A 15,205-nucleotide genomic window follows, 5' to 3' on the forward strand; every position below is an offset into this window, starting at 1 on the left:
GGGGGGTGCACTGAAGATGGGGGATGTACTGGGGTTTCTGGGGTGATTTGGAGCTTCCTTGAGTGAAGGATGGCTGATGAGGGCCTTGGCTGGGGCAGGTCATGGGAAAAGCGAGTGTGTGTTACTCAGTGGAAGGGTTCCCACGGAGCGTGGGAGCATGGACAGGAGGTACAAGCTCAGTCTTCTGGCCTGGAACTTGGGGTTCAAGCGTGGCCAGCACTGACCAGGGTCACCCCGCGTTCCAGCCTCTGATCTGGGTGCATGTTGTGCATGCACCTGTAAAATCCATGAGGCAGAGCCAGTTTCTCTTGCCCTTGCGTAGCCATGTGTTGTTGCAGACTGTGAATCTGCTGCTTACCATCTCTGCTGACACAGTGTCTGACACCAGTAACAGCAGTTGTTTATGTGGGAGAGTGGCATGAAGGAAGTACTTGGATGTTTAGCTGTCGAGATAAGTGTCTAGCATCTAGCCCTGTGCGAAGAGGAGTTCCTTTTGCTTTTTACTGTTGCTTTGCTGCTAATCCCCCTCTTCTGGGCCTGAGGAATGTGATCAGGTCACCCCCAAGTGTTTGCTGGACCTGTCATTGGCCAGTCCCTACTCCAGCGCTTGGAATAGGTTTAGTAAATGCTCAGCTTCTTTATGGTTCGTTTTAACCTGTATGCCTTTATCTGGTTGAGTCCTGAGCAACAGCAGAATAACATCCTACCTGTGTTCCGATCGGACAGCCAAGCTATTGCTCTTGTCTTCTGAAGAGGTATTGGTTTTTTATGCATTTCTAGCAACAAGTATGTCTGTTAGCCCTTATTGCTTAGGGCCTTTTGGTCGACACAGTGGGCTAAGATAAGATGTTGCAAATCTGAGACCTTAAAATACCAATAATTTCTTAATCATCTGTGTGGGTTAGTACTGCAGTACTTTGGTGGTGGTCTGATCAGTCTGGTTTTTACGTCTATTGCTAATCTTAGGTATTCAAGCTTGATGAGTTTCCAGTCACCTTGATTTGGGAGTAAGCACTTATTTTCTGTCAACAGCTTAAAAAAATATGGACTAGAGTGATGCAAGATTTGTGTGGGATGGAGGGAGATTTAGGTCTGTAATGAAGAATGGGAAGCATTCGTCCCTTGTCTGGGAAGAAACCTTGCTGCTTGCTTGCTTAAGGGGTTGATTGGGGCTTCACTGCAATTAGATCTCAAACACCAGAAAAACTGCTATTGGCAGTGGTGGCCAGTTGCAGGTAAGAAGTAATGTGAAGGCCTGTTTATCCTGGCATTTTCTATTTAGCGGTTCTTCTGACTGTCAGCTCAGCCTGCAGCGAGAGCCAAGAGCTTCGCTCGTAGAAATCAGAGGTGAGCTTCTTACTGCTGTCCTCTGCAGGAAATTCCTGTGCAAGGTGGAGCCTGCGTGGATGCTACAGGTACTTTCTCTAACTTTTCTAGGTGAAACTTGGAGCTTGGTTTTAAGTCTGGTAGAGACTTCTGCCACTGCTTGCTCTCTGCTAGTCTGTCCGCCTCTGCCTGGGCTGCCAGCTATTAGTTGGTTTAGATTAGAAGAGGAAATTGCTGAAAAAAGTTCCCTGCCTTAGGAGAAATATTGTAACACTAATCAGCTTTTAATTATACGTATCAGTTTCTCTATGGTTAACAGCAATCTTTTTTGTTCAGGGAGCTGAAGTTGTATTCTTCAGCTTGCACGGCAGAGCAAATCTGTACTTTGTAATGTTGGAGAATCTCCAGAATTGCATACCTATTAAATAGAGGGGTTTAGCCACGTGGATTATTTAATGAAACTAGTCTTTTTTTAAAACGGTATTTGCATATCTTGGGAGAAAGTTTGTGATCACAATCAGAATTTCTTGGAAAACTTCCTGGCTGTATTTATAAAGACCAGGTGCTGAGAAGGGGTTTCTTTCAGTTAATATCTAGTATCTGCTTTTATTTTTAAAATGTGATTGAATATCTCAAAGTGACATATCTTGATGCATAAAGTTGCTAGTAAAAAAGCAAATTTGTGCTTTCCTTGCTTTGTGATATGTTTTGGAATATGCAGAATTTGGACTGGACTGTTGGTTTTTCATCACCTGTCTTGAACTTAGGCCACATACTGGAAAACTGGTGCACTGGTCTGCAGCTGCATGGGGATCACGGACTGCTTCTGGAGGGTTGTCAAAAGGTAGCTGTGAAAAGCAGGCCTGTTGTCAGCTGCTGGGAAGCAACTACAAAGAATCCACTAAGGTCTTTTCATGGTGAATGGATTGGGAATTTTCCAATTTTTTTTCCCCATTGTGGAGCTGTTTCCTCTGCCCACTTAGGGCTTCTCCCTCCACGGAGACTTCAGAGCACTCTTAACATCAGTCAAAAGAAGACTATTGGTGCAGATGCAAATACCGTGTTTCCCCTGAGGCTTCTCTTCTTGCTCCTGAATGAGCTCCATGAATAGAGAATGTAACAAATTTGTACTGTACCTCTGGCTTTGAAGTTGGGCTCTTCCTAATAAAAACCTCCAACGCTTCCAGCTCTTTGTGTGAACGCGGGTACTGATATGTAGATTGTGATACAAGGTCAAACCCTGCAACAGCGGCTGTGGGCGGGAGGATGTACCGCAGCAGGCATTAGCGGCTCTTGACTAGTTATCCTAGCAGTGAAACCTGCCACCGAAACTGGATAAATATCTGTGCTGACTAGCTTTTGCTGAGTGTTATTGCCATAGGTACGTTACTAGCTGTGCTCCAGGTAGCTGGTTTAAAGCTAGTGCTGGATGCTCCTGCCGTTGCAGCAGTTTCTGGGATAGGTATATGGCCTGGATGTGGATTTTTCAAAATTTAATTAGTCACTGCTGCAGGCTTTTTGTCGGACTCCCTTCCAAGTCTACCAAATTTCTCAGGGAATGAAGATGGTCGGTCTGGATTGTCGTGCGGTGTGTAACCAGTGGGTAGTGAACTCTGGCAGGGCCTGCTCTGGGTTAGGCAGAGCTCAGCTCCCGCAAGGTGGCTGGTGCTGTGTTGCTGCAGCTGCCTCCTGGCATAGCTGCAGGTCCCCAGGGGCTTGGCCTTTGGAGAGAAGTGTGGGGTTGCCAGCAGGAGCAAGGGAGAGGTGTCTGGCTCTCCTGGTGTAGTCTAGGCAGGACTTGCTTGCTGACTGCATCAGACCTGGCAAATGCATTTGAGTAGCCCTGGGGAGGAGCATGCTGGTGGAGCAGTTCCTGCCCTGAAAAAGGGCAGTCTAAGGGTTTGTCTGGTGTGTTGTCAGTGTCAAAGGACCTGTGTCAGCAGTGTTCCAGCATGCATCGTTTGACATCTAAAGCATTATTAAACCCAGTTTGGAAGCAGGTTTTTTATGTGTGGGAGATGATTGTTGCTTAGCAGGTGGAGGTGTTTTCCCTGCATTGCAAATCATACACATCTGCTCCAACCACTTGCTAATCTCCCACACTGGTTTGCCGGTCAGTGTATTGACCTCACTCACTCTGGAGTCTTCCCAGTCTGTTAACTTTGAATAATTTTGCATGGCTGCTGCTGTTCACTGCCACTCCTTGGGGGTGAGTGACTATCACAGATCCAGGAGCTACTGTCATGGGGTGCCTGAGTGCTGGCCGGGGCATCAGTGCTGTGCTGTGAACGTAGCCACCTGAATGGGTATCTACGGCAGAGATCTTGGCCTCCAGTAACCTGGTGCTGCTGAGGAGGAATGGAAAGTCAAGTGAGAGTGTGGTGCGTTGAGGGGACTTGTTTTTTCCCAAGTGTTTCAATCTATCACTAGACTTCAAGAATGGGTTTTCCCAGGCTGCTGTTGAGGATCAAACTGCTCCATCCCAGGGTCTAATACATGTCCCCCACATTTGCTCACCAGTTTGCCTTTTACACCATAAAGATGCCGCTTGTCATATGAGAAGGCTGCATAGTTCTGACTTAGCCCTTGCCACTGGACCTCAGTGCCGTTATGGGGGGTGTGATGCCCACCCCCTCTGTCCCACCCTTGTATCCTGGGCTGCATCCTTGACTGACCCACTGGGAAGCTGGAGCTGGCCTGGAGTCACTGTGGTGGCCTTATGTGACTTAAGAGGAGGGAAGCTGTCCTAGGGAAAGCCACTCATTAGATAACCTTGCTTTGCTTTTTTTTCCTGCAGCAGGGTGAAGCAGACAGCACAGCACACTCACAGAGAGAGACACAGGCCTTTTAATACAACAGCCAATACATTACTTTGTACAGACTTGGTAAGGTTGGGCAGCAGGAGGTGGGCAGAGGATTTCAAATACTGTAACACTGTCACTAGAAATCTGCACAGAGTATGTAGGTGCCTTCTGGAAACAAAAGGAAACCTGCTCTTGTGGCCCTGCCTGGCACCATCTTCCCTGCAGATGATAAACTCAGGGAGTCCCTATGTGCGTTAACTCTCCCCAGAACTCACCCTGGAAAGCACCATCTTACAGACACTCTGTGTGTCAGCTTGACTGGGTGCTGGCTTCCTGCCAGGCTGATGAACTACCAGCGAGGGTTAGATCCATCTGTCCAGCCACAGTGACTACTCTGGAGAGTCTCCTGTGGAGGTGACTGAGTGCCACAGCTCTGTGGCGAGGCTGGTGCAAAACTGCAAAGTGACTTTTTAGCATCTCTATTCTGTAATGCCAGCTATTCCAGCTCTGAAAAACCCTGTTGTCTCAAGGATCTCTTCTAAATTATAACCTCAAGGTACTCAGGGACAACCTCAAGTACTTGCTGTACTCAGTGAATGTGACCTAGGAGTAATTGTGCAAGCTCAGGGTTAATTGTCTTCTGCGCTGATTGCCTGCTTTCTGAAGCTGGTGGGTGTAACTCTGGCTTTATTACCAGAAGCCTGGTTACACTCATGCATGAGTATTGAAATGGTTGCCAGCATTTCCTCTGTGCTGCTAGATGGGACTCTGAGAAGGGTGCTGGCCTTAAGTGGGATAGTTGCAATTAAGCTTTGCTGTTTGATCATCCCAGAGCTTCCTTGGTAAAGCAAGGTACAGAACTCCACATGTGAAGCACAAACACTTCCAGGAGGCTTGGAGCAGTGGTAGTGGATGGTGCTACAAGAGGCTTACGAGCAGGTTGTTGTCACAGTCTACTGATGTCGTCGCAGCATCTACTGTCACAGTAGATGCTAAGAAAGTATTTTTTGACAAGCCTGCTAGTGTTTGATATAAGGCAGCAGTTCTTTAATCAGGGAACAAAACTGATTTGCTCAAACACTTTTTCTGCAGTGGTTGTGGTGTGTGTGATGATGATACACAAACATCCAGGGCTATCGAGGGGATGCACAGGCATGCCCTGCAGCCTGCAGGTGATAGAGTCAGGGTCTGAACAGACGATGCAGATGAGGTGAACTGGTGTGTAGTAAGTGATCTGAATGAAGGGGTTCATCTTAGTTTGGATTTTCTTGTTTGGAGCAATTTGACTTGAAGAAAAAGTGAATTTGAGGCAGGAAATAGTTAACAGCTCCTCATTCTATTCTGTAAATACTTGTGGTAGGCGGTTTGATATCTTGTCTTTTCTTGTTTGCTTCTACCTTTGTGTTTTATGGTTGACAGGGAGAACAGCTAGCAAAACAGTCTAGCGCATTTCTTCCTTCAGTGGGGAGTTGATCTGCCTCTGTCTGGGCAGATGTGATGGCGAGTGGCAGGAGGGGTGTGCTGTGCTCGCACTGCTGGCACACCAGCCTTGCTTCCTTGTGCCTTGTAATGGGAAGGGTGGCTGCAGGTTTTGGTGATCGCTGCTTAATGTAGTCTGGCTGTGCTGCATTGACTTTTGAGTAATATTCTTCTAAGGAACCCATTCTAGTGTTGAAGCAGAGGCTGCAGTGGTGCTTTTTACTCATTCTTGATTAATGCAGCTAGTATGTTTTTCAAGTTCTGGTACTAATTCTTCTGAATCAATGATTTTCTCCTCCACTATTTTAACTGTCATCTTTATGCTCAGAAGTATGGATTACTCTCCTCAAAACTTAGCCATTTCACATGATGCTTTGAGGAATAGCGTCAGATTTTTGTTTATTTTTAATTGAAGTATGTGCCTCTGGACTGAATTAAGAGCTTGCAATGCAGATACAGCTATTGCTCTTTCACTAGTACAGTTTTCCATTGTAGTATGTGGCACACATGCACTTTGCCTTCCTGTGCTTGAAGCTTTCTGGACTTAAACCAACCATTTTGGGTTTTTTGTGTGTGGTTGTTTTGTTTGTTTTGTTTTGTTTTGTTTTGTTTGTGTTTTTTTTTTTAAAGAGGTAACTTGACCATGCTAATTTCATTTTTGTTGCTAGGTATTTTTTAAACCAGGTCTTTGTGCAGCCCCCTTGTAGCACCTGTGGAGACTTCCCATTTGTCTTAGATAAACTAACTTACTTAAGAATCTTTCTGTTTTTAATGCAGGCTGGGGGGACCTGATCCTCTGGACTACGTTAGCATGTACAGAAACCTCGGAAACCCAGTGCTGAATGTTCCTGAGCACTGGCACTACGTCAGCTTTGGGTTAAGTGACTTATATGGAGACAACAGAGTACATGAGTAAGTGTCATTTAAATTCTGCGTCTTGTGTTTTGCATTGCATTTGGGGGAGTGTAAGTAAAAGCCTGTCCTGCTGTTCTTATTTGAACAGCTGGCTTTCTGCTGAGAATACCATAGCCAGGGTCTCACAAGGGGTGACGTATGCCTGTTCTTGGATGTGGAAGAGTTACTGTGTTCCCTTCTGCAGGCTTTGAATGCAATATATTTCCTTGCTAGTGTTAAAAGTTGAGTGATTTTTTTTTTAAACTGGTAGCAAAACTTCTTTTAATTGAACATCTTGTTGTGTTTTTCAATTTTGGTAGTCTGTTATGGCCATGTGCTTAAATCCTGACCCCTCCCTGTGCCTGTTAAATGCCTTTCACTGGAAAACTGCTGTAGGGGCATTTTTCCTATTGCTGGCACAGCAGTGCTGCTGTCAGCTGACTGCCACCCCAGTGGCTGCTGTATAAAGTGCCAATCTGTGTAACAGAAGCATAAAATTATAATTGTTTGACTGTCTTCTCTCCTATGATTAAATTATTATCTTAGCTTGCTGGTATGGATGGTCTTTAGCAGGCATTTTGTGTTAGACCAGGCAAGCAGCATGATCTAACCTTATTCTTGTCTTTTACTGACCTTGCTCCTTAACTCCAGTTGAAGCGAGTAGCAGTAGCCAAGCTGTCGTGATCTCAGAGCTGTGAATGTGGCCTTTAAACCAGCCAGAAATGGCAGAAGGTTTCTGCTGTTGCTGTTTAGTGAAACTGCCTTTGCGCTGTTTCATAGTTGCAGGGTAAATGTCCTCGATGAATGGTGTAGCAAAGGCCTGGATTTGTTCACCCAAGTTTTGCCTCTCTTGTTTGTCGTAGTTAAGATTCAGCCACCATTTTTTTTTCACCCAGGTACTTCTCTTGTAACAGCAGCAGTCAGGCAGTTTCTTTAACTTTACCCATGCCCTCAAGGCAGATTCTCCTGTTGGTTTTTTTCCCTGTTTGTGGTTATAGAGCTGTTTTTCAGAAGACAAGTCTCAAGACTGGAGTTTATAAAGGACCCTAGTGTCACAGAGATCTGCCTGGGACATTTAACCAACACCTCTACTAGCAACAAACCCCAGTATTAGTTGCTGGGGTAGGGGAAAGGTAGGGCAAGTGAAAGAAGTTAAAGGCTTCCTTTCCTTCCTTCCACAAGAGACCCTACCATGGACATGCAGGCCTTCCAGTGGTGCCTTTGTTCTCAGATCGTGAGATTTTTATCTTTGCCACTGAAAACTTGAGGCTGCCAAAATGACAGGTGATCTGTGTTGCCCACCTCCTTTTGCTGGCATTTAATGTTGGAGGGTGTAAGTTTTGTGCTGACTTACTGCCTTTGGTGACTTGTCAGCCTGAGGCTTTCCTGTGGTGAGGCTATTCTCTTTGCTCGGATTCTTTCCTGATGGTTTCAGGTGAGAGTAGGGATGCACGTCAGGGTCTCAGCTGGAGACATGAAGGGTGATGTGTTTTTATGAATGAAGAAGCAAATTATGTAAGGGCACAGCCTTCTTAGCCCTGGCACATGCTCTGCCTTCAGTCCCCCAAAAATATCTGCTAGACAAAAACCTGTTGTTCTTCTGTAGTGGAAGGCTTGGGGGAGGAGTGAAAGTAATCACGCAGTTAGAATGTCATAACTTTAACTTCTTGGCACAAGACCTCCTAACTCTTCCTACTGTTGTATGGTTTGGCCTAGAAATTTGGATTGACATAGTGGAATGTGCCTTTTGCTGGTTACAGGGCAAAGGAATTAAAACCCCATCCCTAGACATAGGCTGCAGGCGACTTCCAAGGCCTGCTGAGCAAAGCCAGAGCAAAGTCACTGCCATGCTGTGGGAGGTCCGAAGTCCCTGCACGCCCTGCGTGTACGTGAGCCTGGGAGGAGGCTTAGGGAGCTGGCGTGCCTCAGCTGTCCCTGGCACCGCGCTGCTGGAGCCCGCTACAGCTGGGCACTGCAAGCAAACAGAGAGCCCTTGCTGCTGCGCTGCTTTGCGTACATTGGCGGCAACCTCTTGAGCGCAGGCCTGCTCAGACCCATCAAAGTGATTTCTGTGCCCTGGGTACTTGCTCTCTGTGTGGCTGGAACAGTGTTCCCAGCTCCACAGTGAGGGTCCCTGTGTCACTCGCCCTGAGATGTTCAGCTGTCTGCAGTCCGTCACCTTTATTTTGGCCTTGTTGTTGGAGCTATAAAACTTAATACTGTGTGCTGCCGAGAAGGCTGGCTCTGCCTTTATGGCAAATAGTCTTAATATACAATTATGTGTATGGTAAAGCTGTCAGAACCTACACATCTCTTAAACACTGATCCTGAAGTTATCACCTGGGAGGCAACTGCCATGTGAACTGCACATTGGCAGACTGGCACTGGCTGCACACTGCAGCAATGTAGTGGTTTTTCTATGCACTTGGGAGGCTCTTGTTCTCTGGCAGGGAATTTAATAAAGCCGTCGTTTAAGAAAATGGGTATCGGTCTATTGCTTGAAGGAGTTTGGGACTCTGCTATCCTAGGTAAAGTGTACTGTGGGGTGGTTGGCACGAGTGCAGGGTGACAGGAGTTGTTTACATCTTTGGAAGATTTCCTTTAAAGCTCTTGTGGCACTGAACTCTACTCAACTGCCCTGGCCTCTGGAGATGGGCTTTAGTTTGTGGGGTTTTTTGGTTTCCCAGCTCTCTCTGCCAAGAGTGGAGAACGGGACCTGCTTGCAACAGTCAGCAAGGTTCCTACAATAGAGGTGTGCTTTCATAACCTTGCTGTCCTTTATCCTTTAGAAAGAGAAGGATAGTACACTGCCACAGGTCTTTTTAATCTCCCGGCTTGACTCTGGGTGATGTATGGCTTATTTCTTGTGGACCTCTTCTGGTAATACAGTACAATCTAGACCAATTATAATGCAGTATTAAGTGGAAAAGACTTTTTGATTTATTTTTTTTTTTTTGAGTGAGCAGTGCTGAATTGGAGTCCCCTATATATTTATAATGGAATAGCAAACAGATGTAGCAAGTAACGTGAAAATGTTGACTTTAATTTATATATTTTAATAAGAACCTGAAAAGCCTGAAGTGGAGCTCTCCCTGTGCCTTCTTGTTGACAGATTTATTTTCAGTTAAAGCAGCACTATTTCCTGCTCTGCTTAAATATCAGCTATACTCTGCTTACAGAACTGGGCTGGTTTTAAGAGTCCACAGAATAAGATGGAAGAAATCTAAGAATTTCAAACAGGGAAACCTTTTTCATTTAAAACTACTCAGTGTTTCATGGTATAATGGCAACCATGACACCAGCTGTGCTGGGCTGATTGCTCTAAAAATCCTAAATCATGACATCATGACAGCGTTAGGGAACCACAGGCCTTTCAGTGGGATTTCACGCCAAGCTGCTTGCATGGAAATACGTCTCTCCAGTCAAGCATGTTGCACAACTTGAGTGGCGGCAGAAATCCTTCCGGGACATTTTTGCAAGTTATTCACTGGTTTTAACTTTTTCCATCTACTTTAAAATCAAAACTGACATGTAACTTCTTGAATCTACTCAGCAGGGTTAGAGCAGAGCCTTTTTTGGGACTGTTCTTGTTCTGAAAGAAAGATTGTGTACTGCAGCAATGAGTGCATGTGTAGCATGTGAGCATGCTGGCAGGGAGTGTCTGGCCTGGGCAGCTGAGAGAGAGGAGACAGGTCCTGCCCCCCTTTTCCACCCCTTGCTGACAGCTACTGCCCCACCGCAAAGCCAGCAGCGAGGAGAGTGTCCCCATGAGGTGCCTCAGCTGGCAATTGCAGATTCATGCTCCAATGCTAGACTGTCAGCATGGCCAGGGCACAGGCACCTGACCCTTCCTGCAGTTTCCAGGGTGTGATGGTGACTTCTGCCTACATGGAGAATAGGTGCCTGAGGAAGGTGGTGTCAGCAAGTGCAGCTGGGCTTGGACTCCATCAGTGGCAATGCCAGCTTCAGCTACTGCAGTGCTACGGTGTGCTCCAGCTCTGGGTTTTGCTGGTGCAGGGGTTTGTGGGGCTGTCCAGAGAGCTAGGAAGTGATATGGGTTTGCACCAGTCTGACTTCTGTCTCCAGTTTGCTGTAAGGCCAAGGCTGAATCTCCAGTTAACTGTTCTTGTAGTTTGAGTGCTCACCCTTTTTGTTAACAGTTCAAAAAGTGTGTGGAAAAGTGGGTGGACAACCATCATGCAATAGAATTCCTGAAAACCTTGAATAGTCATTTGTATTAAAATTGCAGGGTTGTATTTCAGAGCCACAATAGAAAGCAAAGCTTAAATTATGGCTAGGTTAAGAGATAAGATTTGTTTTTGTGGCCTTCCCACATCCTGAGAAGAAACATGCCAACTGTGTTTTGATGTTTAGCTTTTTATGCAAATTCCAATAATTGGGTTTCCTGCTCTACATAAACTTCATATTGACAAGGGTGGTGGGATGGTTTTGGTTTGTGTTTTGGGTTTTTTTTGTTTTGTTTTTGTTCCCCCCGAGGCCCCACTCCCCCCACCCTGCTCCCCGGCAGCTAGCCAGGAGCCAAAACGCAGCATCCCATTTGCATAAAACCGAAGAGATTACAGCTGCCTTCATCTCCAGTACAGATGCAGGGTACCACCCGCAGAGACAACAGGTTCCAACTTGCTGTGGTCTTTTTGATTTTCGCTACTTACCATTTGGATCCGGAGGGAGCGGTGCATGCCGGGATAAGTGTTGTCTCTGTGGGTGGTGCCTCCCTATTAAAGGTGAGGGTAAGCATGAGCCTTTCAAGATCTCTACTCCAGCTTGTGTTCTGCTGGCTTGTATAGATCCTCTGAATGACCTTAACTTGTAAAAGGGCAAGGATGCTTGTTAGAGCTGGGAGGAACTAAAAAGAGCGCAAGACTGGATCAGGTAACAAATGCAAGGCTTGCAGAGGGGTGGATGTTTTCTGGAAGGCTTTTTCCGAGTATGAAAGGAATTTGAAAAGAGTATTTAGAAAATAGCCTGAAAGTTGGAACGAGTGCACTCTTTCGAGTGCGTGCTGGCTTCTCCTTTGAGCCTGCATGAATGTAGGATGGAGTGGTGCTGACAGCTGTCACTTTAGTGGCCTCTTAGTTCTGTAGCCTTTCATAAATTTAAAAGCTCACTGCCCTCAGCTTGCCAGCCTTTAGCCTTAAATTTTGGTATTTAATGGGTCCCTAAGTGCTTTATAAACCACATGCCTAAAGCACTGCTGAAATATTACACCAAACTCCAAGGTGACAGTGAACGCTTTTAAAGCGGTGGAGACTGACTCTGCCCCTCTTTGTTTTCATGAAAATGAATAAAATAAAGGGCCTTTGGGAAGGCAGTAGATTAGAGGGGGATAGTGGTAGTTGTGGATCCATATTTCAGATAAGAATTTGAAACAACTTTTGTAGAGTTCAGCATATCTACCTTGAAGAGATGAAAGATCAAATCAATGTAGTTTAGGAGTTGAGCCTGGATTCAAGGAAAATTATTAAAAACCCAGGGTTTTCTTCTATATTTCATGGTATCTAGTTTCTTTCAAATGTGGTGTTGAAGCATACCTCACACAGAGGGACCTGAGGACTTTCTTAAATAATAGCATAGATGTGTAAACCCTCCCTTCCTCATCCCAATTTTGTTTCACTAGGCTATTAGCTCTGAAGTTAAAGGATACCTGCTGTGTCAGGGCTAGCTGTGTGGTAGCTGCTTAAGCACATGGAATGGGGAAGTGAGGTTGAGTTTTGGGGTCGTATCTTCAAGCTGAGGATCAGAAAATAGTGGTTGTGCTCCTGGGTCAGACCTTTGATGAGCTGTGACTGTGGTGGGTTGGCTGTGGGGAACAGCCACCTCAGCAATGGAATTCTGGAGGTTGACAGTCATCCTGAGGAGCTTCTTCCAGGTCTCCATATCTTCCTGCTTTGTGTTGCCATGGCTTCATCTGTGGGAACTGAACTTCAGGCCTGGGCACTGAAGAAATGTTTCTTCTGTGTACTGTTGCTGGAGGTGAAGCATCTGCCCCAGCTAAAGGGAATGATGTGGAAGAGGACATTGGTAAGCATCAGTTTAGGATAGAGGTACAAGAGAGAGGACTTGGAGGAGGAAGAGTCCAAGATGGGCACCATACTCTAGACTTCCTTTTTCTTCCTAGGTCTCTTGTTTGTCTATCAGAGGTTGATCCCAAATGAAATGCTTATTCTTCCAGTTTGTCTTTCTGTTGAGGCAGAGAGGAAGGCTCATGACAGTGTGGGAAGGGAGAGGTCACAGAATTGGGGGCTTCTGTGACAAAAAAAGGTATTTCCTTTTAATGATAGCTTGTTTGAGAATCCATCAAATTTGCAGAGAGTAGTTTAGCTGCAAGGGGCAATAAGATCTGTTTTTTAATGGACTTGCCTTGTGGTTGATTTTTTGTGTGTGCGTGTGTCTATAAAGACATGAGTTGGGCTGAGCTTTTCCCAAGATTAGGGTACTTGTAACAGCTTTCTCCTGTGTGGATTCTCTGGTGTCTAGAAATATAGCTGTGCTTCCACTGAAACTTGCTTACTGGCAGCACCTCCAGATCCTATTCTGCCTGGCTGTTTATACCTACTTTGTAGAAATGTGGTGTTTTGGAGATAACTCTTCCTTTGAAGGTCTTGGTTGAATTTGACCAATGAGTTCAAAAATTGTGGAGATGTTTTAAAGAAGCACAACTGTGATCATGTAAGGTTCCATTTCCTACTTCCCAGGCAAAAAACCAGTTAAACCAAGTGTCATGCCTATTTACGCACCCCATTGACAGTGTCCCTCTGACGACTGAGGCAATGCATCAGGGCTAAGACTTGTGTTCTCTGCTGGAGGCAGACCTCCCTTGAAGCTATGGTCACCATGGGGAAATCTTTTTTTCTTCCTCCCAGGCAAAGTGCACTTGGCGTCCAAATGTCATTTGTTGGAGGTAGTTAGCACCATTAATAATACGAAAGATGTAGGCCACCTACAGAGAGAAGTCTGCATTATGCTGTGGTGTATCTGTGTTTGCGTGCGGAGGTTGAGGGACAAGAGCACGCTTGAACTCTGCTAGATTTGGAAATCTTTTTTTGAAGCATTGAAGGAAATTCGTTTAACATTTACAGCACAGTAGTTGAATTTACAAGAAGGACTGTTTTCAATAAAAAGGAAAAAGATTGGAAGTGGGTTTATAGCTGAGTGTTACTGAAGGCAAGTCCGGCATCCTGTTCAATAGCGCATCTGCACGTGCATCCCAGTGAGATAAGCCTCTTGCTGCCATGCAGAGGAAGGGGCATGGTATTCAAACTGGATGATTTTTATTTGTCAGCAGAACTTTGACATTTATGATCTTGGCATATGTGAGGAGAGTTGGCCCGAGACCATCTCATCTCCCAGCTGGATTAGAGCTGAATGACGTGGGAGAGCTTGCAGGCTCTGTTCTCCCAGCAAGTTCAGCCTGCTGGGAAGAGGAGTGACTGGGGATCAAAGTTGGGTCTTCTAGTGAAAAATTGTTTTATTTGATAAAGATCTGTTTAGGATGTTCTAAAAAGCAATAATTAAAAGATAGTGAGCTTTTTTTTCAGTGGGACGTGAAGGTAGAAGCATTCTTTGAGCTGTGTGGCCATTCTGGCTGTGAGATCAAAGGAGGGCTGACTTTTTTTATCCCTTTGCTTGCTGGAATAATGATACTAACAAAATGAAAGTTTGAAGAGATGCATCTGAATGCTGTTATTCAGACCTAATCCCCTTTTTTTGCCTCAACGCAGATTTAGCATTGGGAACATGCCTTCCTGACTAGTACTAGAATAGGCTGTGTTTCTTGGTGGGACAGTGGCTACAACTGGTAACCACAAATTACCATTGGTAATAAAATTACCACTTTTATTTGAAAATTTGAGCTGTTGCTATTTCTCTCTCCTAAGCTGGAAACTCTGTAGTGATTACCAAACTCGACTGCCTCTCTACTGTCATCTCAGTTTTGAATCGAGTCCCAATAGGCAGTGACACCAGGCTAACAAAAGAGGGCTGCTGGTGGTCTCCCATTCAGATGGTATTCCCTTCCTTGGATAAAGGGGTGGCTAGGGCTCCTGAGTGCCACTCTGCCTCCAGGGATGGTAAACAAGGAGCGGATCGTTGGGTGGGAGGCATTTTTTTTGATCAGTTGACAAAGCTGGGTAGATGGGATACCACCTGACAAAGGGCTGAGGTTTGAAGGAAGATCTTTGCAAGGGTTCTTGAGAACAAAAAGAAAAGAAAAGGCCAGAAAACTGTTTTTTGCAGGATGTAAACAGGGTGGGCGGAGGTGAAGGGGGACCCAGCCATTCTTGGGGAGCTCTGATTTAAGCCCAGAGGGTAGAGACAAGGGAAGGAGGGAAGAGTGCACAGATGGCTCATTGTTCGTCTAGCCCAGCATTCTTGCACTGCCGAAGTGAAGGGCAATTGTTTTAAAATCCCTTTTGCAAAGAGTGCTGTTTGCTTTGCAGCTATCCCTTGTCCCTGATGATGCAAACTGTAAACCAGAGGGGTTGGTCTTTAACACCCATTTGTTTTGGAGGGTCAATGCCCTGTCCAAGGGGCCCCGGCAGTTGCTGGGCTGCAAGGCATCCTCCTGTAAGGGAACTGGGGAAAGAGTGTCCGCCTGGGAAATGCACTGCAGCAGCCGGGGAGAAGGCAAGACAAAAGGAAGCACATGGAAGGGCTGATGCAGAGCTGAGTCCGACTTGAGC

At 45.7% G+C, this 15,205-nt stretch overlaps 1 protein-coding gene across 2 annotated transcripts in view; it reads left to right on the plus strand.

The window, feature by feature from the left end:
- Nucleotides 1-15,205, plus strand: part of SUFU (SUFU negative regulator of hedgehog signaling) — a 98,548-nt gene that overhangs the window by 849 nt on the left and 82,494 nt on the right. For both annotated transcript variants that reach the window (XM_064464036.1, XM_064464037.1), the window contains exon 2: nucleotides 6,387-6,521. In XM_064464036.1, coding sequence (XP_064320106.1) covers nucleotides 6,387-6,521 — 135 coding nt within the window. The remainder of the gene's footprint in view (nucleotides 1-6,386; nucleotides 6,522-15,205) is intronic.

This window comes from Phalacrocorax carbo, chromosome 12, assembly GCF_963921805.1.
Source record: "Phalacrocorax carbo chromosome 12, bPhaCar2.1, whole genome shotgun sequence".
NCBI classification, from domain to species: Eukaryota; Metazoa; Chordata; class Aves; order Suliformes; family Phalacrocoracidae; genus Phalacrocorax; species Phalacrocorax carbo.